The sequence below is a fragment of the Bombina bombina genome, chromosome 6, assembly GCF_027579735.1.
Source record: "Bombina bombina isolate aBomBom1 chromosome 6, aBomBom1.pri, whole genome shotgun sequence".
NCBI lineage: Eukaryota > Metazoa > Chordata > Amphibia > Anura > Bombinatoridae > Bombina > Bombina bombina.
Window position 1 is genome coordinate 178,249,844 of NC_069504.1, and position 24,622 is coordinate 178,274,465.

Consider the following 24,622-nt stretch of genomic DNA (forward strand, 5'->3'; position numbering starts at 1 on the left):
TCAGTGTGTTGTATAGTAAGTTTGTGTCATTGTGGTGCATGTGTAGTACTGTGAGTGCTGTACAGTCAGTGTGTTGTATAGTAAGTTTGTGTCATTGTGGTGCATTGTGTAGTACTGTGAGTGCTGTACAGTCAGTGTGCTGTATAGTAAGTTTGTGTTATTGTGGTACATTTGTAGTACTGTGAGTGCTGTACAGTCAGTGTGTTGTATAGTAAGTTTGTGTTATTGTGGTGCATTTGTAGTACCGTGAGTGCTATACAGTCAGTGTGCTGCCGCTGTACAGTAAGTTCGTGTCATTGTGGTGCATGCGTAGTACTCTGTGTGTTGAACAGTTGTACAGTCAGTGTGTTGTATAGTAAGTTTGTGTTATTGTGGTGCATGTGTAGTACTGTGAGTGCTGTACAGTCAGTGTGCTGTATAGTAAGTTTGTGTTATTGTGGTGCATGTGTAGTACTGTGAGTACTGTACAGTCAGTGTGTTGTATAGTAAGTTTGTGTTATTGTGGTGCATGTGTAGTACTGTGAGTACTGTACAGTCAGTGTGTTGTATAGTAAGTTTGTGTTATTGTGGTGCATTTGTAGTACTGTGAGTGCTGTACAGTCAGTGTGCTGTATAGTAAGTTTGTGTCATTGTGGTGCATGTGTAGTACTGTGAGTGCTGTACAGTCAGTGTGCTGTATAGTAAGTTTGTGTTATTGTGGTGCATTTGTAGTACTGTGAGTGCTGTACAGTCAGTGTGCTGTATAGTAAGTTTGTGTTATTGTGGTGCATTTGTAGTAGTACCGTGAGTGCTATACAGTCAGAGTGCTGCAGCTGTACAGTAAGTTTGTGTCATTGTGGTGCATGTGTAGTACTGTGAGTGTTGTACAGTCAGTGTGCTGTATAGTAAGTTTGTGTTATTGTGGTGCATTGTGTAGTACTGTGAGTGCTGTACAGTCAGTGTGTTGTATAGTAAGTTTGTGTTATTGTGGTGCATTTGTAGTAGTACCGTGAGTGCTATACAGTCAGTGTGTTGTATAGTAAGTTTGTGTTATTGTGGTGCATTTGTAGTAGTACCGTGAGTGCTATACAGTCAGTGTGCTGCAGCTGTACAGTAAGTTCGTGTTATTGTGGTGCATGTGTAGTACTGTGAGTGCTGTACAGTCAGTGTGTTGTACAGTAAGTTCGTGTTATTGTGGTGCATGTGTAGTACTGTGAGTGCTGTACAGTCAGTGTGCTCTGTGCTATATACTAATTCCGTGTCATTGTTGCTCACTGTGTACAATTGCTGGTGCAGGTAGCAGCAGGAGGAGTGTCCTGCACTCAGGCAGGGAGTGGGTTAACGGGCTGTTGTGGGGGCTGTCCTCTCCTCCCTCCTCTTCCCTGGCTGCTCTCACTCTCATTCTGCAACTGCAGGAAGATGGCGACAGTCGGAGAGAGCGGAGAGCAGCCGTTCCCAGCTGACCACGGGGACCCAGACAATGTAAGGAGCTGAGCTGTCTGGAGAGGGGATATTGCAGTTGATCTCTGACCTTTGACTGTTTTACTGTCACTGTCTGGCACCGTGATTGCTTATTGGGGTCGTGGTTTTCCAGTCCTTACATATGATTAGGAAATAGCATTGGGTACTAGGCAGTTTGTTGTTAGCTAGGGAGATGTTTACAAATTGAGAAGTGGTGCAGTATCTGTATAAACACCATGGCTTTATGGCTCAGAAGATGGTGATCTCAGAATATGTATTCTGCGTATTATTCTCTCCTATTTCTATTCTCTTCTAATCTATCATCTATCTATCTATCAATCTATCTATCTATCATCTATCTATCATCTATCTATCTATCTATCTATCTATCTATCATCTATCTATCTATCTATCTATCTATCAATCTAATCTAATCTAATCTAATCTATCTATCTATCTAATCTATCTATCATCTATCTATCTACTCTGCCAGCTAGATAAAATTACCAGTATAATTGGTTAGAAAAACTGAATTTTTATTTGTTCCTAAACAAATTAACCAGTGTTTTTCTTATGAACTCACACATTTTTAATAAAGTAATTAACCCTTGGCAATTTAACAGTGCGTTAGCTGCCAAGGGGTAATAGTGGATCACCCTGATAAGCTGAAGCTAAAAAATAAATAATAATTCATTTCATTTACTTCTAGTTTTTCATAATTCAGTGAATTAAAATAAAATAAGTAATAATTCTGTTTAGTTAACAGTCCCTCTATAAAGCCTAAACAAATTCTTAGATACTGGAATTTGTGGCATTTTTCATGTTTTCCCAGTAATCGGCCATCCACTGTGTCTGTGACTGTATGTTTAGTATCTACTGTCCATGCATTTTCAATTGGTTTCCCCCTTCAGGATTCAGCATAGAGCCTTGATCACAGCCTTGGAGTGATTTACAGTAGGTTTCTAGCTTCTGGCTGGATTGGTACTCTAAAGGATTTCTGTCAGTACAGGAGTGCAGAATAACATGGTTGGGATATTGCATATTAGAGACTTCCTGAGATATAAATAGTAGAGATGTGCCAATAATGGTTTGGTGGTCTGCTCTCTGAACTCAGTACTGACTCTGACTACACAGTTGTTATGACAGATCCTGTATCACAGATACTGTAGCTGTCAGCAGTGAACTATTGACATTAAACATTTTGCTTTTGCGCTCCTTACAGTATTAGCATTAATTTCTGTAACACTGTACAACTGTGCATTTAATTTTGCTTTACCAAATGGAAAGTCTGCTGAGTAAATTCATAAATACGTTAAAGGGACATGAAACCCAATTTTGTTTCTTTCATGATTTAAAAAGAGCATGCAATTTTAAACAACTTTCCAATGTACTTCTTTTATCTAATTTGCTTTATTCATTCTTGATGTGCTTTGTTGAAAAGCATATCTAGATAGGCTCAGTAGCTGCTGATTGGGGGCTGCTCATAGATGCCTCTTGTGATTGGCTCACCCATGTGCATTTTTATTTCTTCAACAAAGGATATCCAAAGAATGAGGCAAATTAGTTAATAGAAGTAAATTTGAATCTTGTTTAAAATTGTATTCTGTACAAAAACATGAATGGGTTTAAGTTATTGAGGACCAAAGTTGCTTGTTTATTAAAGGAATAGTCTAGTCAAAATTAAACTTTCTTGATTCAGATAGAGCATGCAATTTTAAGAAACTTTCTAATATACTCCTATTATCAATTTTTTTTGTTCCCTTGGTATCTTTATTTGAAAAAGCAAGAATGTAAGCTTATTAGTCAGCCCATTTTTGGTTCAGTACCTCAGTAATGCTTGCTGATTGGTGTCTAAATGAAGCAGCCAATCAGCAACTTCTACCCAGGTTCTGAACCAAAAATGGGCCAGCTCCTAAACATACATGCTTGCTTTTTCAAATAAAGATACCAAAAGAACAAAGAAAAATTGATAATAGGAGTAAATTAGAAAGTTGCTTATAATTGCATGTTCTATCTGTAACATGAAAGCTTAATTTTGACTAGACTATTCCTTTAAGGGAGCAGAGTTATTATGGGTAACAGACGACAATACATTTAAAAAACACTCTGAATTGGTGCTAAGGATTTCTGGCCATCGGAGATTAACAATTAGCATCTTTTATGTAGGCACTTTTAATTTATTATGCCATTATTACTTTAATTAAAGATGGCCCCAGATAGCAGACAAATACAGGTTTTGTTTTATTTACATAATGATTTGTAAATGAAGATTTGTATTGATCATGAATAACAGTGCATAATGTCCAATGTGATTCCTGTATAGACTAAGCTCTGAATTCCAGGTCTATCATAGAAAATGGTTTACTGTAAACACTGTATTACATTTTATTTTATTTTCATTACTCGCACGCATACCTCCCCCCCCCCCCCCCAGAAACATAGTATTTTGTATTTATTTGTGGTCTTTAAAGTGCACATGGTGTGGCAACAGAAATGTATCCTTAAAGAGAAAATATATAAACTTTCACTGCTTAGAAGGATTAGTAATATCACAAACCTACACCACTCAGATTGAAAGCAAATTGAATCTAGTAGTGCTAAACTGTGTTGGGGTTAATTATTAAATTGTGACTCAAAAGCTTCAATTGGCTTGGTTTTTTTTTTTTTACACTTTTTGAAAGATTTAAAGAATAGAATCAATTGTTAAAAAAACATTGGTTTCCAAACACAGTTACTGATGTCCACAAATGGCTTGTGGTTTCATTAGCTTGTATGGTTCTTAATCAGTTTTACTGCACATGATTAATTTAAACATATTTAATTGTTTAAATAGTGAAAAGATATCTGAGGCTTCAATAATTAATCTTGGGCACTCCTGCAATTCATGATTATTGAATTTGATTATTAAATAAACATGCCTCATTGCACTCACTACCAGTACAGAATATATAGTGTTAATGTGGGATTTTGTTTGAAGTAATACAAAAAACAATTAAAAAAATTATCTTTTATTTGAATTTTTTTTTAATTTTAAAATTCCCCTGACATGCAGATCCCCCCCCCCCCCAACACCAATATTGGACAGCTTTATTTATAAAGGGTATGGTAAAATACAGCCAGTTACAGTCTCTATTTGGAAATACAGTCACTTTAATGCAATATGTGCACAAAACTGTCACTACTGACACACAAGAGTGTTTTTTGACAAGGTCACATAGCCAGTGTTCATATAATCTTGCTGAAACAGACTAAAGCAAGCCAGGCTTTTGCAACATGCGTCTCCATTCTACTACATCATTACCATTTTCCAGGGCTAGACAAATTCTGGGTGCCTAATCGCCAAGGAGCAAAGAACACTCCAACATGTTGCCTAGAAAATGCTAGTCTGCTGCATTTTTCAGGGCAGTGTCTGATCTTAACTGACTATCCCTCATTGGAGATGGATTGGGCCTGTGGTGCAGCATTTCTTTTTCTTTTTTTTCCTCTTACTCTTTCAAATTCCCCTTTTACTGTAGCACAATTGGCAGTGTGCAGAAATAATTGGGCCTGCCCACAGCCTAATCACCACATCTACAGCCTGACTGACACATACTGTTATACATAGGATCTGACTCGTCAACTGTAATACTGTTGGCGTTAGGTCTTTTGTACTTTAAAGTGATATGCCAATTTGGCATTAGGGCTAAAAGATGTTGATCTCAGTAAATTATTATGTATCTAGTTATCTATCTCTGTCTGTCTATCTATCTATCTATCTATCTATCTATCTATCTATCTATCTATCTATCAGTCATCTAATCTCTTGCTATCTGTTTATCAAAGACTCTTTCTGTCTTTGTTATTTCTTGAACTATAATGATGTAACCGAAAATATCTGGCCAACATTTTACACAAATGTATGAACTAATTCTTTATTGTTTGGTGTATTCCCTACAATGTGCATGTATCTATTTTCTTGTTATAACACATTTTTTAAATCTTACAAGTCATTTGGTTCTACGTTTTTAGTTGTTTGTTTTTTTTGCCTGTAAGATATTAGCTGATTTAGATTAAGCTGCTTATTATTGCTCACCAGGGAGAAGCAGACCTAAGTGACCATATTTTTCTCATTGACAAGTATTCCTATCCATGAGATTCAAATATTCTATTAATTTGTCAATGCACAGAAGGCCTATTCTGCTGAAACTAGTGCAGCCTATCTCTTGGGTCCTCTTCATCTCATAACATATATGAAAGAAAAAGCCTTGCTTAAAATTATACAATGAATATTCTGGATTCTTCAGCATTGTTTAAATACATTTTTGTTTTTTATATACCCAAATCCCAGATGTCAAAAAGTGTCCCTCCTAGTGTGTAGTTGCCCATTCACACACTTAAAGGGACACTAAACCCCCCAAAAATATTTTTACTTAGGTAGACAATACAATTTGAAATAACATTCCAATTTACTTCTATTATCTAATTTGCTTCATTCTTTAGATATTCTTTGTTAAAGAAATAGCGATGCACATGGGTGAGCCAATCACAGAAGGCATCTATGTGCAGCCACCAATCATCAGCTACTGAGCCTATCTAGATATGCTTTTTAGCAAAATATATCAAGAGAATTAAGCAAATTTGATAATAGAAGTAAATTAGGAAGTTGTTAAAAATTGAATGTTCTTTCTAAATCATGAAAGAAAAAATGTGGGTTTCATGTCCCTTTAACGGGATATAAAGCCCATTAAATGTATTTTATGATTCAGAGAATACAATTTTAGAAAATGCTTCCAGTTTACTTCTATTATCAAATTTGCTTTATTCTCATGGTATTCTTTGTTCAAGAGATACCTAGGTTGGCATCTGGAGCACTGCACAACAGGACATTTTCCTGCCATCTAGTGCTTGTACAAATAGATAACATTCTTTCAAAACGGCTGCTACATAGTGCTCCAGATACGCACACACTCCTGAGCTTATGGCACTGCTTTTCAACAAAAGATACCAAGAGAACAAATAAATTTTGATAATAGAAGTAAATTAGAAAGTTGTATAAAATTGCATGCTCTATCTGAATCATGATTCTTATCCTTTAAAGCTGCATTGTCAGCATTTCTAACATAAGGGTTTTCCTCTCTACAGATGGCTTTTATTCTTGGATTCTTTGTGCAGATCCAATATATATGATTTCCAGTCAGTGTCTGTGTATAGATGATTGTGCCACATTTATGAAATATTTTTTGTTGAAGTTTATTGATTTAGAAATATATTTATTGTTTTGATTATTAGAATTTTCATTAATTGTTTACTGGTCCATGATTCCATTATGGTTTCATGTTTGCTGGTTGTATACCCCTGGTATAGAGAATCTGCATTAGATAGATATGTTTCTGTGGTATCGCATAAGGATTGAACCTCCAAATCCATTTATGCACAATTTAAAACTTTGACAAACTGGAAAATGATGCTGGTAAAAAGGCATTGCTTCTGAGCAATACTTTATTCATTTTATGATTTAATATATTCCCTACTATACTGAAAGTCCAGCTATTCTACACTAAATAAAAAAATATTGTCCTAAACATGCTGTTTCAGATCTTGTCTTGAATGTACTAAATTGTATAATCATCAGTTACCAGTTATGTTCTGTTTACATAAAATATCAATCCTTTGCATACTAAACCCATTTGTTTTCATATATTGACGGTACATTGTATTCAGATGCAGTATTGCTTGCAAGGGGGAGGGGGACTTGTGAAAGATGCATTTTCCAAGGATGCTTTAAGGAGCAGTTCTGTTTGTATATTCAATTAATGTTTCCTTCTCTATAAAAGTATAGTAAACTCTACAAGCGGCATAATGGGTGCTCATTTATATATTGAATGACATTTTTTTCCATACTGACTGGGAGATGAGAGCTAAAGAACTATGTATTATAGATATGGGTTATTCGGGTATATCTGTTTTCAGAATACTAATGTGTTGCTAGGCAACATGTTTTACAAATTGATAAAGTGACATCCATGATTAAATATCTCTGCAATGTGAGTTTGCTATATTATTTTCTCCACTGTATATGTGAGAAGTATGCCATTAATTTTCATTTTAACAATCTGAAATTTGAGTATCTTTTAAAGTATCAGTATTGGGAAGCAATTTGTCACCAGCCTTGAAAATGGGTTGCATTGATCTAAAGGGCTTATGTTTCTTAATGGTTCCATCTTTTTAACCCTATTGAAATATGCCCTTGTATGTATGTATATATATATATATATATATATATATATATATATATATATATATGTGTGTCTGTATTGTGGTTGTTTTTGTTGACTGCTTTGCCACAGCAATACAAAATATGTAACCACATTTGCAGATACAAATAATGAAACAACTCTTTCTATTTCCCTAAGTAGACTGGTCATTTATATATGAAATCAGTGCTTCTGTATTCAACACACAGATCATATTATAAACCTAAACCAAAATAATTGTATATTGCATAAGTAGATTCATACTAGGTTTACATGCTATTTTCAACTTCATCTTTAAATAGGAAGGGAGCTCATAAGAAATAAACCCAGTGAAGGGCTGCTTTGTAGCGTTACATCTCTCACTATCCTAATTCCAGCCCTTGCAATGTGCATAGTGTGCAATATTATCCTAACATGTATACATTCTTTTAGTTAAAATTTAAAACAAAAAATACCAGTGTCAAAAAATAAATCTTCCCATAACAATAGAGCCGTTTATTTATTTTTTTGACTCCTCTACCCTTTTCAACCATGTATATCTTTGCACATCAGTTAAAAAGTACAGAAATTAAAGGGATGTCAGTTTCATTTTTGTAATACAAAAGCACTAAGTAGTTGCTTATACGTTATAGAAATATTTGTACTATGTAATATTCATCCGTTTAAATGGATTTTAGCTTCTTTATTTTTTTTACCCTACATTTGTGCTCTATTTGGAGGAGGAGGCCTTTGCAGGAAGTTTTATCTTAGCCTGATGTCATAAAACATCTAGGCTAGTGAATAGACTAGATGATAACAGGGAGTCAGATTTGCTCATGCCCAGAACTGACAGAATAAATTTAGGTTTTTAACATTCTGCACTCGTTTCATACTGGGGGCCGGGCTGCACGGATTAAGTGCTAATTTTGAAAGAAAACAAATAAGTTATTTGCTGTTTTTTACACAATCTGTTTCTTATTATATTCACTTTGATATAACACATTTTTACTAAAGAAGTATTGTTTTAGATCTCTTTAAATAAGCATGAAAGGCAAAAATACATTGTAATGGTGTAGATAGAGCATATATTTTTTAGAGGCCAAATGTATTTTGTTCTCTTTGTTGAAAGGCATACCTAGGTAGGCGTAGAAGCAGCAATGAGCTACTTTGAGCTAACTGGTGATTGGATGCTACACAGCTGAGCATGCCGCTTCTCATTGGCTCACCAGATATATTCAGCTAAATCCTAGTAGTGCATTGCTGCTCTGGAGCTGGCTTTATCTATGTGTTTAACATCCTTACAGGAGTTAAACACACGTTATATATAAACAATAGTGCAATAAAACTGCTTTAACATATTTAGAGCATTTTTTTTTTCACTTGTATGTCCATTTAAATCTACTGGGTACCACCCTTTATTGTCTATATAAGCATAACAGCCAGTATTTAACTGCTCTGTTTCCTACTGACATTGACTAGGTGCCAGGGGAGGCATCTGGTTGGTTTACTATCAATAATTGTTTTAACAAATGGGAATGGCCGGTCAAAATAACTAAATTTTCTATCTAAATAATACAGTTAGTATTATTATTTAATAATAATAATAATAATAATAATAATAAATGCATATATCTAAATAGTACAGCTATTATTAGTAATAATGATAATAATAATAATAATTCAATTTGATTTCCTACATTTGCTCTTCTCTCTCTCTCTCTTAAAAAATAGCCTTGTGTTTTTTATGAAAACTAAGCCAGGATTATAGCCTCTTGTGAGTGTTTCCAGCATTCATATTTGTCTTTTTATAAAGTTCATGTTCTCCTTCAAGCTACTACTTGCTTATGTAAATGAGACCTTGTAAAATAAAGTTGCTCCACTGTTTATAGTACTAGAAATATTCTGCCATACAGTATTCTAACGAAAACATGGTCTCAGGTGATGTCTGTTTACTGTAAAGATAGTATATATATGTCAGAGACAGCATGACAGGCTGAGTTTGTCTTTAGTAGTTAAAGGAGCACATTACTCAACATTTTCCTATGATGTACATGAAAGAGCAATTGTTAAACAGGTTAAAAATAGTATTAGTGTGCCAGTGGCGTATTTGGGTTTTGTGCTGCCCTAGGCACTCAAAATTCTTCTGCCCCCCCCCAAAGGTTTTAGGCCTTATTTTCCCTCTTTTTTCTTTTTTCATAATGGGCTAGCAAAACACTTGCATACAGGTGGGTTGAATTCTTGCATCTAATACCATTTCCTCACTGATAGAAGGGAGAGAAAAGTGGGGGGGGGGGGGAAGGGGGGAGAGAAAGAAGGGGGAAAGGTGTGAAAGAAGGGAGCAAGGAAGGAAGTTGAGAGAAAGAAATAAGGGAGGGAGTTGAGGGAGTGAGTTGATGAAGGGAGGGAAAAAGGGAAAGAAGGGAGAGAGGAAGGGAAAGAAGAATACACTTTGAAACAATCACTGCCCTTTACATGCAACAACATACAGTAATTACCATCATTCATGTAATGAAAATCTTTAAGTGTCCGTTTCTTATTTACTCCAGGGGTTCATGAATGCAGAGAAAGCCATCTATTAGTAGCTAACATACATTAGCGCTGATAGTTTATGATTGGACATCACAAGCTGATCTAAGCAGTGCAGAGAAGCATCCAGTCTGTTAGTTACTAAGACTTGCAATAAGCACTGCGCTCACAGATGACAAGGGGAGGCAGCATATCGGCACAAGGTCTTCTCCTCCAGCCTCACCTTGTAAGCATATCCCCGGGCAAGTTCCTCACCAAGAGTGCTTCCACTGCAAAAATGCCGGCGGCTCTAAATGAAGCAACGGTTTAAAGGAGCACTGCCTGTGAAGAGCGACCTTAATCAGCGCACGTGTCTTGTCTTCTCTGTAAAAGCCGGCACTTTATCACTCATTGTAATGTGTGCTGGCTTTTAAAAAGAGGATAGGGCAGATGTGCTGACCCTCCAAAATCTGCTTGTTGGCCTTGGCCATAATACGCCCCTGTTGTGTGCAAAAAAATATTAATTTAAAGTTGTTTAAATGTAAGGTGAAACTAACAGGAAGTACAAGTTTGTGCACATTTGGGTCCAGGAACTGAGTTGGCTGATTTGGGGCAGCACCCACATTAAAAAGCTGCCTTATTTAGCACAAGAACATCCTGGTTTTTTGTTGCTTGTTTTGTTTTTTATCCCTAAAAACAAAGCGCTGTCTTTCAGATGGAACAGAAATACATTTTGAGTATTCTATCCATTTAAAGGGTTATTACATTTTTTATATGCATAGTATATGTTATCAATTAAAGGGTTGTTCTACCTAAAACCTGAATTGCACATTAATGCATTTCAATTTTTAATAGAACATTTGTGCAATTTACTCAAATTAGTTTTTTCTGTGCATGTGCACATTAAGCATATCTAGTTATGCTTCATGCACCAGCATTATAAACAGTTTGTCTGCCTTGTATTGCTTTGTATGACTCAATATAGATAATACAAGCCACCACCAGCTCTCTGAAAGGGCACACTGTTTAAAATGCTGGTGCACAGTAAGTATGCTATATGTACACTTGCACAGTAAAAGAAGCTCTCATCGAACACAGTGCTAGCTTTTAGTAGAAATACAAGTATATTGTAAAAATGCTCATATTCAAATTGAAATAGACTTATCTACATTTCAATTATGCCTGGAAAGTTCCTTTAAACACTTCATAGCAAAATATTTGAATATAAATAAACTTTAAAAGCTTAAAAACTGGTGTTTTGCATTGCTTTGCAGTCCAATAATTCTTTTTAAAGTTTAATATCCCTTTAAGTATTGACATGGAATGAGCTGTGAATCAAAGAAGTAACCACCAATTTTTTTTAGCAGTGCCAAAAAAAACCTATAGTTTATGAATTATTTTATTTGGAACCAAATGGTAGAAAGACATAGCTGTACTAGTTGTAATATGCATCACTTTGAAGGGATAGTATGGTCAGTGTGTGGGGGAGGAAATTGTTTACAAATAGCCAATTTACCTTTATTTTGTCATTTTAATTAGCTCCTTTTGAATCCACAACTCACACTAAAAATTGCAATACTACAGTATTGGCTATAGAAAAGCTATGTAAACTAAAGATAGCAAAATAAATCAATATTCAAGTGGGTTGTGGGAGAGAGAGCCTACGCTATTTGAAAGAGCGTTTCTACACATCTTTGAATACGACTAACTTACCTGCTTGCCTGACTACATTTTTTATTTAATATCATAACTTGACATTGGAAACAATTTATTTGTTGCACATTAAAGAGGATTTTTAAAGTGTCTATCAGTTTTTATAGGTGTTATACACAGATCCATTTAGGCAATACTTAAAAAATACAATTGTACAACAGGTTGGAGGTGGGGTGAAGATTGACATTCTTATAAATCTTTAGCAAAGCACTCTTAAAGGGACAGTCTACTTGATTTTTTTAATTTTAGTTTTTTATAGTTTAAAAAGATAGATAATGCCTTTACTACCAATTTTCCAGCTTTGCACAATTAACACTGTTATATTTATATACTTTATAACCTATAAACCTCTAAATCTCTGCCTGTTTCGAAACCCCTGCAGACCACGTTTTATCATAATGTATGTTATTAGCTTTTAGCAGATATACAGTGCTAGTTCATGTGTACCATATAGATAACATTGTGCTCACTCCCGTGGAGTTATGCATGAACTAATTGGCTAAAATGCAAGTTCGTAAATAGCACTGAGATAAGGGGCCACCAGCAGAGGCTTATATACAGGGTAATCACAGGGGTAAAAACTATATAAATATAACACTGTTGGTTATGCAAAACTGGGGAATGGATAATAACAGTATTATTTATCTTTTTAAACAATAAACATTTTCAAGTAGACTGTCACTTTAAGTCAAGGCAAACTAAATGATAACTTTATTTGTGTCTGGTATTTAATAGTAAAATAAGAAGTTTATTGTACTGTATCCCTGTTAATAACCAATTTAAAAATATTTACTTACAGGAAATGTACCTATTATCTCAGCACTGCTTGTTATAGCTTGTAAATCACATGGTGGTAATCCCTTTTAGTAATCCCAGAGCCAGTTTTTTGTGTCCTTGTCATATTACTTTTCACATGTACACCCTCAGAAGTAAGAGAATTTGTAAATGTTCAGGTTTATTATTGAAGATTATTTACATTTCTTGTAAACTCACACAAATGTGTGTGTACGTACATGTATGTATGTATGTATGTGTATATATATATATATATATATATATATATATATATATATATATATATATATATACAGTATATATATATATATATATATATATATATATATATATACACATACATTTAAGCTATGGTAGAAATAAAAAAAGTGTGAGTTTAATAAATTATTATATAGCCAAATAGGACATCTACGGAAAAATCTCCAATTGCTTTTCCCCAAAAGTATTATCTATACATTTTTACTAATACACCATAAAAATCTGGGTAAAATATGCAAATGAGATATACAACATCTCATGCTTTTTCTTCCAGTACTGTGTTTAACCACATAAATCCCCCTAGTACATATACATACATGTATACAAGGGCTGAAAAAGTTCCACTAGTCCAGGGCTAGTACAATTCCAGTAGACAGGTAAAAAATAACACTTTTTTTATTTTTTATTTTTATCTTTATGAGTTTTTCTCCCCGGACTAGTAATATATTCATATATATTTAAAGGTGGGAATCACACAAAAACTCACAAACTATAATGCAGTATATTAATTCATAATATAAGACAATTAAGAACAATTTAAGAAATTACCACTTATGTGCTTCATCCTAAAATAATATGAGGTATATATCCTGAAAATCAGAAAAAAACGTATTTGAATGTAATTAATTTTATTGAAAGTATACAAAATGTTATCACCCAATATACAATCAGTATTTGCTGATCAGCCTTCGAAGCAAGCTTGCGCCTGTGTAGTAGCTACTGTGATTTGGATAGATCTGTGACACGATAGCTAAAAGGTGGTTTCCATTAGTAACCAGAAGCTTCTAGCTTGAAGCTCTACTTTACTACTTTGTCTTGTGCTGGATTTTTCTCTCTGCCAATAGGGCTGTCAAGTACAATCAGCATGTAACACGTCTATCATGTTACAAAATGCAAAATCACTCCAAAATTCAACCACAATTTCTGATGCTATGTGACATGCAGTCACACATTTAAATATATTTTACTTTACCTTGAATGATCTGTATTTTTTAAATTTTGCTGAAATCCCCTTTAAAGGGAACACTTCAAATAAACTATAGGTTTAATATAATATTATTAAAAATTGATCTGTGATGCAGCTCCAGAATGGAAAATCAAAATAATATTTAGGCTCAAAAGAAAATGTAAAGTAAGAGCAAGCATGTTAAGTTCAAAAAGGAATTAATGCCCACTAACTTCCAAGTCTGACTGTCCGCTTCAAGCAGGTGAAGATGAAGTTATAGCAGTACAAAGTGTTCTCAGACAACAATAGAGGCAACTTTTATTGTTTTTATAATGATTAATAATCAAATTAAATGGACATAAACCCACACATTTTTCTTTCATGATTCAGATAGAACATATATTTTTAAACAGCTTTCAAATTTACCTCTGTTATCAATGTTGCTTCATTCTCTTGGTATCCTTTTTTTGAAGACACAGCAATGCACTACTGGGATCTGGCTGAACACATTGGTAAGCCAATGACAATACACATATGTGCAGCCACCAATCAGCAGCTAGTTCCCAACTCCTGAGCCTACCTTGGTATGCTTTTCAACCAATGATACCAAGAGAATGAAGCAAATTAGATAATAGAAGTAAAATAGAAAGTTGTTAAAAAAAGAATGCTCTTTCTGAATCATAAAAGAAAAATGTTGGGTTTCATGTCCCTTTAAATAAAAAAAAACACTGCAAATAGATAATACATTAAAAAAGAGATCTTGTAGAATAAAATGTGTTTGGTATGAAAAATTAGTGTGCCCTTTAGTTTTTTTTTTTATCCCTGGGGTAAAACTTTGTAACAATATTTTTTTCCCCTAATTTGATGTTCAAAATAATTTTTACTTTTGAAATCTCAGCCAGAGCAAATTTTTCAATTTAGGTGAAGTGAGCAGAATGCAATATAGAATTGATTCATGCTGCACACAGATTTCAAATCTATAAACCAGGCATATTCTACTACACCTCCCTTGGCCTACTGACATCAACTGTTGTATTACTGCTGTTTTCAAGATTATATTTATTCCTCCTGTTTTACTGCTGGTATTTGAAAACAGGGTTATTTACTGGTTTAACCTATAGTTTGTACATATTTTTTCTTTTTTTTTCTTTGTGATTTATATTTTAATATTTCTAGAATAATGCTGATTGTATTCCTTAGATATAATTTATAGTATTTGTGTAGTGTCCAAAAACAAATTTGAAGGTGATGTTATGTTTGCAGACCACTGAACTGCCCTGCCTTTCAAGGGATAACATTTTTTTGAGATTTCTGTTCTGCTGTTCCTCTTGTCACTTTTCCTTTCTTATAAATCTAGGGATCATGTAAAACCTTTCTAGAAATGCCCAGCTACTATCCTAGAACACGCTTAAATGCTACAACAGTGCCTTCACTCCACCTACAGAGGCTCACCCCGACTTCTGTGACTCTGCTCCCAGCCTCCCGGTCTTGGATACCAGCCAGGAATAATTGGGAGGTTGACTTGGCTTTCAGATCAACCATCTGTTATAGTAAGACTGTAACCTTTAAACTGCAGGTCATGTGATTTCCCAGTGTGGAGTTCTACTTATTTGTGAGTGAAAAATCTTTCCGTGGCATTAAGACTGAATTGTTACTTTGATAGCAAAATGGAATGTATACACTTTTCTTTAAACCTCGGCAGTAAATAATGGGTATCAAAACACAATAACAGTTAATGGTCAGCAGAGTAGAGAAAACATACTATGTTCAGCAGGACACAACATTATGTAAGAATAAGCAGGACACAGCAGTGGTTAATGGACAGTAGTTCACTTTAGCAGACTATGGCCAGCATAGTTGTAGTTAATGACTAAAGAACGCAATAATAGTTAATGGCTAGCAGAGCATGTCAAGCAGATAATAGCAGTAATAACATCATCCTAAGACATATCCACCAGGATACAAATGGGATGGAGACATTGGATATAATAATCAGTAGGCTCCTGCATTGCTCTTATATAGCTGTAGAAACATTTGAGATGTCACACTGACATAACTGTAAAATTGAGCAAATTCTTGATCACAGTTCTTCCAGAAGGATAGGTGACACAGGAGGTCCCTTCAAGTGCTCTTAGAAGAATCTTAAAGAGAAGCTTAAACATTCTCAGGGATATGCACTTTGGCAGCTGGTTTACCTCTCCTTAGTTTGGTATCCTTGCCACAGAATGAAAATATTCAATCTTACCTTAAGATACACTATGCAACAGAATTGGAACAGGTGGAAATGAAGAAGGAGTTGGAAAAGTGTTAGGCAAATAAGGTTTGAGTAAAATCACAGGCAAGATTTGATGATTGGATAACTGACTTCAGCAGGAGAGAACTTTTAAGAGAAAAAGACATAAACCTCTGGTACAGAAAAGCTTCTACACCTCACGCAGATGTTTTTAACCAATTGTTTTTTAGAGGGTCCTTTAGAATTTGTGTATGTGTGGGGTTTGGTCATGTCTGTAATTACAGCTATGTTTTGAAATTCATTAAACAGTGTCTGAATTGAACACTCATGTAATTTCAAGTTGCTACATCAGATAATAAAGTTAGTGTGTTAACTGAAATATTGGAGTATACCTTATATCTAATGAAGTTCATGTTTTGGAATTTAAATAAGTTAGCTTCTAAACTGACCATGGTTTCTGGAATCCTTTATTGATGATATAATCTCTAGTTCTGGAGGTAGAATCATAAAACTAAAACGTTGTGGCCTAACCTAGTTCCATTAGAACATCAGGACTTGACAGAAAGGGCCATATTTATCAAACAATCCCGCTGCAGGCTCGCATGAGCGAACTTGCAGCCAAGAGTTAAGAAAAAGTGGGCATCACTGCTTCTTAACCCACTTCGCCACCTGTTATGTGGCTGCATGCAAGCAGGGGGTGGCATTGCACTCTAGCCATAGATAAATACATGGACTTGATGCCAGGCGGACAGGGGTGAAGATGTACTACTCCGTACTTTCATAAATCTGGCCCAAAGACTTGCACTTAATCTAAGCATGAAGTCTCTTCCCATTAATTGTGCCTGTAGAGACACGGCCAGTGATTGTTGGCTATGTGGAGCTGCCACTCTGATTGTCTCGCTGTGCACAGTAATTAATAGTCTGTAATGCCAAAATTACGTGCCCTAACAAATTAGATCATGTCATTTTTGTTTACAATGTCCCTTTAAGCGACTTTGATTACATATGCTATACAACATCAGGTTTTCTTAGTTTTGGATTAGATAAACACACAACTAACTAGGGTTCAATTATCAGAGAACTAATAAAATTGACTCTGGAATCCTGTAAAATACTGTAGCACTATTTCTTTAAAGGAGAGAGGTGCAGAGCCTTAGGCTGAGTATGGGTAAGACCGGTGGGTGTGGCCATTAGTGTTTTTTTGGTGGAGTCACATTGTCAGTAACTATGGATGGAGTCACAGGTTTTCTGTGAATGGGTTTGGTTGTGCCATGAGCAGAGCAGTGAGGTAAACTGTGTGGCAAGATGGTCTCTGTTGTCCCCCTCCTGCCAGTCAAGTATTTAGCTAGATTGGTACTGTCTACCTGCTCTTTGCTACAGCCATTGAAATATATTGTGTGTGTGTAGTATGTACATGTATGTATGTATGTATGTATGCGTGTGTGTGTATATATATATATATATATATATGTGTGTATACAGGGCTTTCTCTTGTAAGATGTATCGAGTCCACGGATTCATCCTTTTCTTGTGGGATATTCTCCTTCCCAACAGGAAGTGGCAAAGAGAGCACACAGCAGAGCTGTCCATATAGCTCCCCCTCTAGCTCCACCCCCCAGTCATTCTCTTTGCCGGCTCTAAGCAATAGGAAGGGTAAAGTGAATGTGGTAGAAAAATTGTAGTTTTTATTTTCAACAAGCAAGATTTTCTTATTTTAAATGGTACCGGTGTGTACTATTTACTCTCTAGCAGAAAGGAGATGAAGATTTCTGCAGGGAGGAAGATGATTTTAGCATGTTGTAACTAAAATCCACTGCTGTTCCCACACAGGACTGAGGAGTACAAGAAAACTTCAGTTGGGGGGAACGGTTTGCAGGTTAGGCTGCAATAAGGTATGTTCAGTCCTTTTTCTTCTAGACAAGACTGTGATAATTCTAGAGAAGGCTGATAATATCCCCATGAGGGAAGGGTAAGCTGTATTCAGAGACTAAGTATGGAATTTCAAGCTTACATAACAGGGCTAGTTTATGCTGGTTGACACTACTTTCAAGGCAAACGTTTTTTTATTGAAAATATCGTTTTTTGAGACACTTTGAAGGTTCCTTTGGGTTTCTTTCAGGGGTTGTTACCCACATGGCTAATATTAAAACACTTTGGAGTGTTTCTTTAGGCCTCACAAGCACCGTAGTGAGGTGGGAGGGGCCTAATTTTGCGCCTCTGTTGCGCAGTTATATTTGACTAGAAGTTCAGGCTGTTTCACATGGAGGGTCCTGCTGCAGTTTGAGGGCCTATAAGAAGCTTTTTCCCCACAAATCTGGTTCCTAAGGGAAGGTAGGGCCACAGCAGAGCTGTGGCAAGGTGCTGAACGTTTTTTAACCGTTTTTTTGGCTTACTGTCGATCCGGTTTGGGCATTAAGGGGTTAATCGTTTTTATTGCTAGTGGTGCAATCTTACTAATGCTTTAGGTACATACTGTCAAAATTTCGAAAAGTTTGCTGCATTTTTCACTGTTTTGCAAAATTTATGTTTTTACTTGATTAAAGTGATTTCCATGCCTGCTTGTTGTACTACTAGTCTGTTAAACATGTCTGACACCAAGGAAAATCCTTGTTTAATGTGTTTAGAAGCTATGGTGAAACCCCCTCTCAGAATGTGTCCCACTTGTACTGATATGTCTATACACTTTAAAGATCATATTGTTACACTTAAAAATGTGGCCCAAGATGATTCTCAGACAGAAGGTAACAAGGTTAGCCCGTCAACCTCTCTCCAAGTGTCACAACCAGTTACGCCCGCTCAAACGACGCCTAGCACCTCTAGTGCGTCTAACTCTTTTACCTTGCAAGATTTGGCGGCAGTTATGAATAATACCCTCTCAGAAGGAAGAAGCTCTTCTTCCGATAAACATTCTGGAACTGAGGGCGATATTTAACGCGCTTCAGGCATGGCCTCTGCTAGCCGCGGCCAAATTCATCAGATTTCAGTCGGACAACATCACGACTGTAGCTTACGTCAATCATCAAGGAGGAACAAGGAGTTCCCTAGCAATGACGGAAGTAACCAAAATACTCAGGTGGGCGGAGGATCACTCCTGCCATCTCTCAGCAATTCACATCCCAGGAGTAGACAACTGGGAGGCGGATTTTCTAAGTCGTCAGACTTTTCACCCGGGGGAGTGGGAACTCCACCCGGAGGTATTTGCCCAGCTGACTCAGCTATGGGGCATTCCAGAATTGGATCTGATGGCGTCCCGTCAGAACACCAAACTTCCTATTTACGGGTCCAGGTCCCGGGATCCCCAGGCGGTGCTGATAGATGCTCTAGCAGCGCCTTGGTCCTTCAATCTGGCCTATGTTTTTCCACCGTTTCCTCTCCTCCCTCGTCTGGTTGCCAGAATCAAGCAGGAGAGGGCTTCAGTGATTCTGATAGCGCCTGCGTGGCCACGGAGGACCTGGTATGCAGACCTAGTGGACATGTCATCTGTTCCACCAAGGACACTACCATTGAGGCAGGACCTTCTAATACAAGGTCCTTTCAAGCATCCAAATCTAATTTCTCTGCGTCTGACTGCTTGGAGATTGATCGCTTAATTCTATCAAAGCGTGGTTTCTCTGAGTCGGTTATTGATACCCTGATTCAGCCTAGAAAGCCTGTTACCAGGAAAATCTACCATAAGATTTGGCGAAAATATCTTTTTTGGTGTGAATCCAAGGGTTACTCATGGAGTAAGATTAGGATTCCCAGGATTTTGTTCTTTCTCCAAGAAGGATTGGAGAAGGGATTATCAGCTAGTTCCTTAAAAGGACAGATATCTGCTTTGTCTATTCTTTTACACAAACGTCTGGCAGAGGTACCAGACGTTCAAGCGTTTAGTCAGGCTTTAGCCAGAATGAAGCCTGTTTATAGACCTGTGGCTCCGCCATGGAGTCTGAGTTTAGTTCTTTCAGTTCTGCAAGGGGTTCCGTTTGAACCTTTACATTCCATAGATATTAAGCTTTTATCTTGGAAAGTTTTGTTTTTGGTAGCTATCTCTTCTGCTCGAAGAGTTTCAGAATTATCTGCTTTACAATGTGACTCACCTTACCTGATTTTCCATGCAGATAAGGTAGTTTTGCCTACCAAACCCGGTTTTCTTCCCAAGGTTGTGTCTAATAAGAATATTAACCAGGAAATTGTTGTTCCTTCTCGGTGTCCTAATCCTTCTTCGAAGAAGGAACGTCGGTTACACAATCTTGATGTGGTTCGTGATTTAAAGTTCTATTTACAAGCAACTAAGGATTTCAGACAAACACCTTCATTGTTTGTTATCTATTCTGGTAAGAGGAGAGGTCAGAAGGCGACTGCTACCTCTCTTTCCTTTTGGCTGAAAAGCATCATCCGTTTGACCTATGAGACTGCTGGCCAGCAGCCTCCCGAAACAATTACTGCTCATTCTACCAGAGCAGTGGCTTTCACATGGGCTTTTAAAAATTAGGCTTCTGTTGAACAGATTTGTAAGGCAGCGACTTGATCTTCGCTGCATACTTTTTCTAAATTTTACAAATTCGATACTTTTACTTCTTCGGAGGCTATTTTTGTGAGAAAGGTTTTACAAGCAGTGGTGCCTTCCGTTTAGGGTACCTGTCTTGTTCCCTCCCTTCATCCGTGTCCTAAAGCTTTGGTATTAGTATCCCACAAGTAAAGGATGAATCCGTGGACTCGATACATCTTACAAGAGAAAACAGAATTTATGCTTACCTTATAAATTACTTTCTCTTGTGATGTATCGAGTCCATGGCCCGCCCTGGCTATTAAGTCAGGTAGCTTTTTTGTTTAAACTACAGTCACCACTGCACCCTATGGTTTCTCCTTTTTCTTCCTAACCTTCGGTCGAATGACTGGGGGGTGGAGCTAGAGGGGGAGCTATATGGACAGCTCTGCTGTGTGCTCTCTTTGCCACTTCCTGTTGGGAAGGAGAATATCCCACAAGTAAAGGATGAATCCGTGGACTCGATACATCTCACAAGAGAAAGTAATTTATCAGGTAAGCATAAATTCTGTTTTTTTTTGTGGGGATACTCACTGGTACTGAGTTACCCCACCTCTGCCAACTCATAATTATTTATTACAAAAAAACAATGTGGCATTTAGCATTGCACAAGCAGTTCTGAACTGCTTGTGCAATGCCGCGCCCTGCAGATTTGGTGGGAGGGTGTCAATCAGCCCGATCGTATCTGATCGGGTTGATTGCTGTCCGCTGTTTAGAGGTGGCGGACCAGTAAAGGAGCAGCGGTCTTAAGACCGTTGCTTTTAACTGCTGTTTTCGGCGAGCAGGGAGTTCAGGGGCCGTTCGGCCCCTATATCGAAATTGAAGAACCATCAAATACATTAGAATTGCATAATTGATAAACGTAATAAAAAGACATTGTTATAACACTCTTACTATAAAATGAGTAGTAGATTTATTTCTGGTAAATGTCAAAGTTAATTCCATTTCCCCTGCTCCTCTATCATGTGACAGCCATTAGCCAATCACAAAATGCATATATGTATATACTGTGCACTCTTGCACATGCTCAGCTGATGCCTCTGAAAGTTTTAATATAGAAAGAATGTACACATTTTGATGATGGAGGTCAATCTGCAAACTATTCACTGCACTCTGGTGTTTTTTCCTCTCCTGTAACTCTCTTTAGGTACTTGAATAGAATCCCTGTCAATCTGCAAACTATTCACTGCGCTCTGGTGTTTTTTCCTCTCCTGTAACTCTCTTTAGGTACTTGAATAGAGTCCCTGTGAATCTGCAAACTATTCACTGCACTCTGGTGTTTTTTCCTCTTCTGTAACTCTCTTTAGGTACTTGAATAGAGTCCCTGTCAATCTGCAAACTATTCACTGTGAATCGAATCCCTGTCAATCTGCAAACTAATCACTGCACTCTGGTGTTTTTTCCTCTCCTGTAACGCTCTTTTGGTACGTGAATAGAGTCCCTGTCAATCTGCAAACTATTCACTACACTCTGGTGTTTTTTCCTCTCCTGTAACTCTCTTTAGGTACGTGAATAGAATCCCTGTGAATCTGAAAAATATTCACTGCAGTCTGGTGTTTTTTCCTCTCCTGTAACTCTCTTTAGGTATGTGAATAGAGTCCCTGTCAATCTGCAAACTATTAACTGCACTCTAGTGTGTTTCCTCTCCTGTAACTCTCTTTAGGTATGTGAATAGAATCCCTGTCAATCTGCAAACTAATCACTGCACTCTGGTGTTTTTTCCTCTCCTGTAACTTTCTTTAGGTATGTGTATATGTATATCGAGCAAATGATTTTATGTTGTTAATTTAGTCCTGCATTTGTTGTACTGTTAACCATTGCCTTACTTCTAATGTTTTGTTAATTGCCATGTGATGTGATTGACTAATGGCTGTCACATGATAGAGGAGCAAGGAAAATGGAATTAACTTTGACATTTGCCAGAAATAAATCTACTACTCATTTTATAGTAAGAGTAAGTGTTATTGCATTGTCTTTTTATTATGTTTATCAATTATGCAATTCTAATGTATTTGATGGTTCTTCAATTTATCAATACTTGCTATTATTCTTAAACATATAGCTGTTTTATGCCATAGTTTTAACCTCCTCCAAATTTTACTGTCTGTTTACTTAACTTATCTCACCCTGACCAGACCAGAATCTAACTTTTAAATTGGCCCTTCATTTGTCTTTGATTTATCTATTAAGTAATTTAGTGGACACCACTGACTTCCCTGCCTATATATTTAACAATAGCTTGGGCTGTGCATTGCCTGGGCAGTGTGCATTGCTACAACAACATATGTTCACATTTTTTAAGTGAACATTTTATAAGTGAGGCATTAAGAAAAGAATTATACACAAATTAAGTGAGCATTGTATAAGTGAGGCATTAAGAAAATAATTATACTTGAATTAAGTGAGCATTTTATAAGTGAGCCATTAAGAAAATAATTATACATGAATTGAGTGAGCATTTTATAAGTGAGGCATTAAGAAAATAATTATACAAGAATGGGGCAAGACATAAGGCAAGTACATTTGTAATATTGTGTTTTATGTATCTCATTGTATCCTTATGCAATTCCTGCTGTAATACTGTGTCTTATGTGTTTAATTGGTTCCCACTTTTGTAAAAATGCTCAATATATTCATAATCCTGTTTGCTACCTCTTGTCTCTATAACAAACTACATTATTCAATTACTCCTTCTCCCTCTCCACCTGCACTGTTCATTAGCCCATCTCTCTTAAACTCACCATACTTTTGTACTCATGAACTTTTACTTATTCCTAAACACTCACCTTACTTCTGTACTCATGAATTTTACCTATTCCTAAACACTCTCTCTCCCCCTTGCACCTCGTCTCAAAAACAGTCTCATTACGGCAAATCTGTATCTCATCTCATGTCACTCTCCCTCTTGCTTTTACTAACTGCTGGTGACATCTACCCTAATCCTGGTCTCCAACAACTGCCTAGCCGTGCACATCCATATATACCGTCCCATAGACTCAGAAAACAAAACTCTGCCAAACTTACTCACATTCCTCTTGCACCTAAAGCCACTACCCCTTTCGCTTGTGCACTCTGGAACTCTCGCTCTGTTTGCAACAAGCTAATTTCTATACATGACCTCTTTATCTCCCGCTCCCTCAACCTTCTGGCCCTAGCAGAAACCTGTCTTTCTCCCTTAGACACAGCATACACTGCTGCTCTGTCACATGGGGATCTCCACTCCAGCCACACTCCTAGGTCTGGTAATAGACAAGGAGGTGGTGTAGGTATTTTACTTTCCTCTCGTTGTACCTTTCAACAAATACAACCCATCTCTTCCCTCAAATTTTCCTAATTCGAAACCCACATGATTTGCTTATTCTCTCCCCTCTCTATAAGTGTTGCAGTCATATACCGACCCCCTAGTTCCTCAACTCCATTTCTAGATCACTTGGCTGCCTGGCTACCTTATTTCCTTTCCTCAGACAACCCTGCCCTCATTCTTGGCGACTTCAACATCCCTCTTGACAATCCCACTGCCTCCACTGCAAAACAACTTCTTCAACTCACTTCTTCTTTCAGGTTGTCACAATGGACTGATTCTCCCACTCACAAAGACGGTCACTCCCTTGACTGATCTTTAGCTATTGATGCACTATCTCAAACTTCGCAAACTCCCCTTTCCTCTTTCTGACCACCATCTTCTCACTTGCAACATATCATCCCTGCCTACAACTCTCCCTCCTTCTACTCCTCACACCAAACTTCACAGAAGCATTATGTCATTAGATCAGCAACAGCTTGCTAATTCCCTCGAACCTCTCCTCTCATCCTTCTCCTCCTTTTCCTACCCTGACCAATCTATCTGCCACTATAACTCCACCATTACATCCATCCTTGACAATCTGGCCCCTCTTACCATAGTTCAGAAATCACACACTCATCCTTAGCCCTGGCATACTCCTCTGACATGGTACCTACGCAGATGTTCCCGTACTGCTGAGCGGCATTAG

The 24,622-nt window shown here is 36.9% G+C and overlaps 1 protein-coding gene across 1 annotated transcript in view; it reads left to right on the plus strand.

Moving 5' to 3' along the window:
• Positions 1 to 1,374: 1,374 nt before the first annotated feature.
• The window catches only part of CTTNBP2 (cortactin binding protein 2), a 404,880-nt gene continuing 381,632 nt past the window's right edge, over positions 1,375 to 24,622 (plus strand). Inside the window, 1 exon segment of the mRNA XM_053716684.1 lies at positions 1,375 to 1,461. Coding sequence (XP_053572659.1) covers positions 1,399 to 1,461 — 63 coding nt within the window. The 5' untranslated portion in view covers positions 1,375 to 1,398.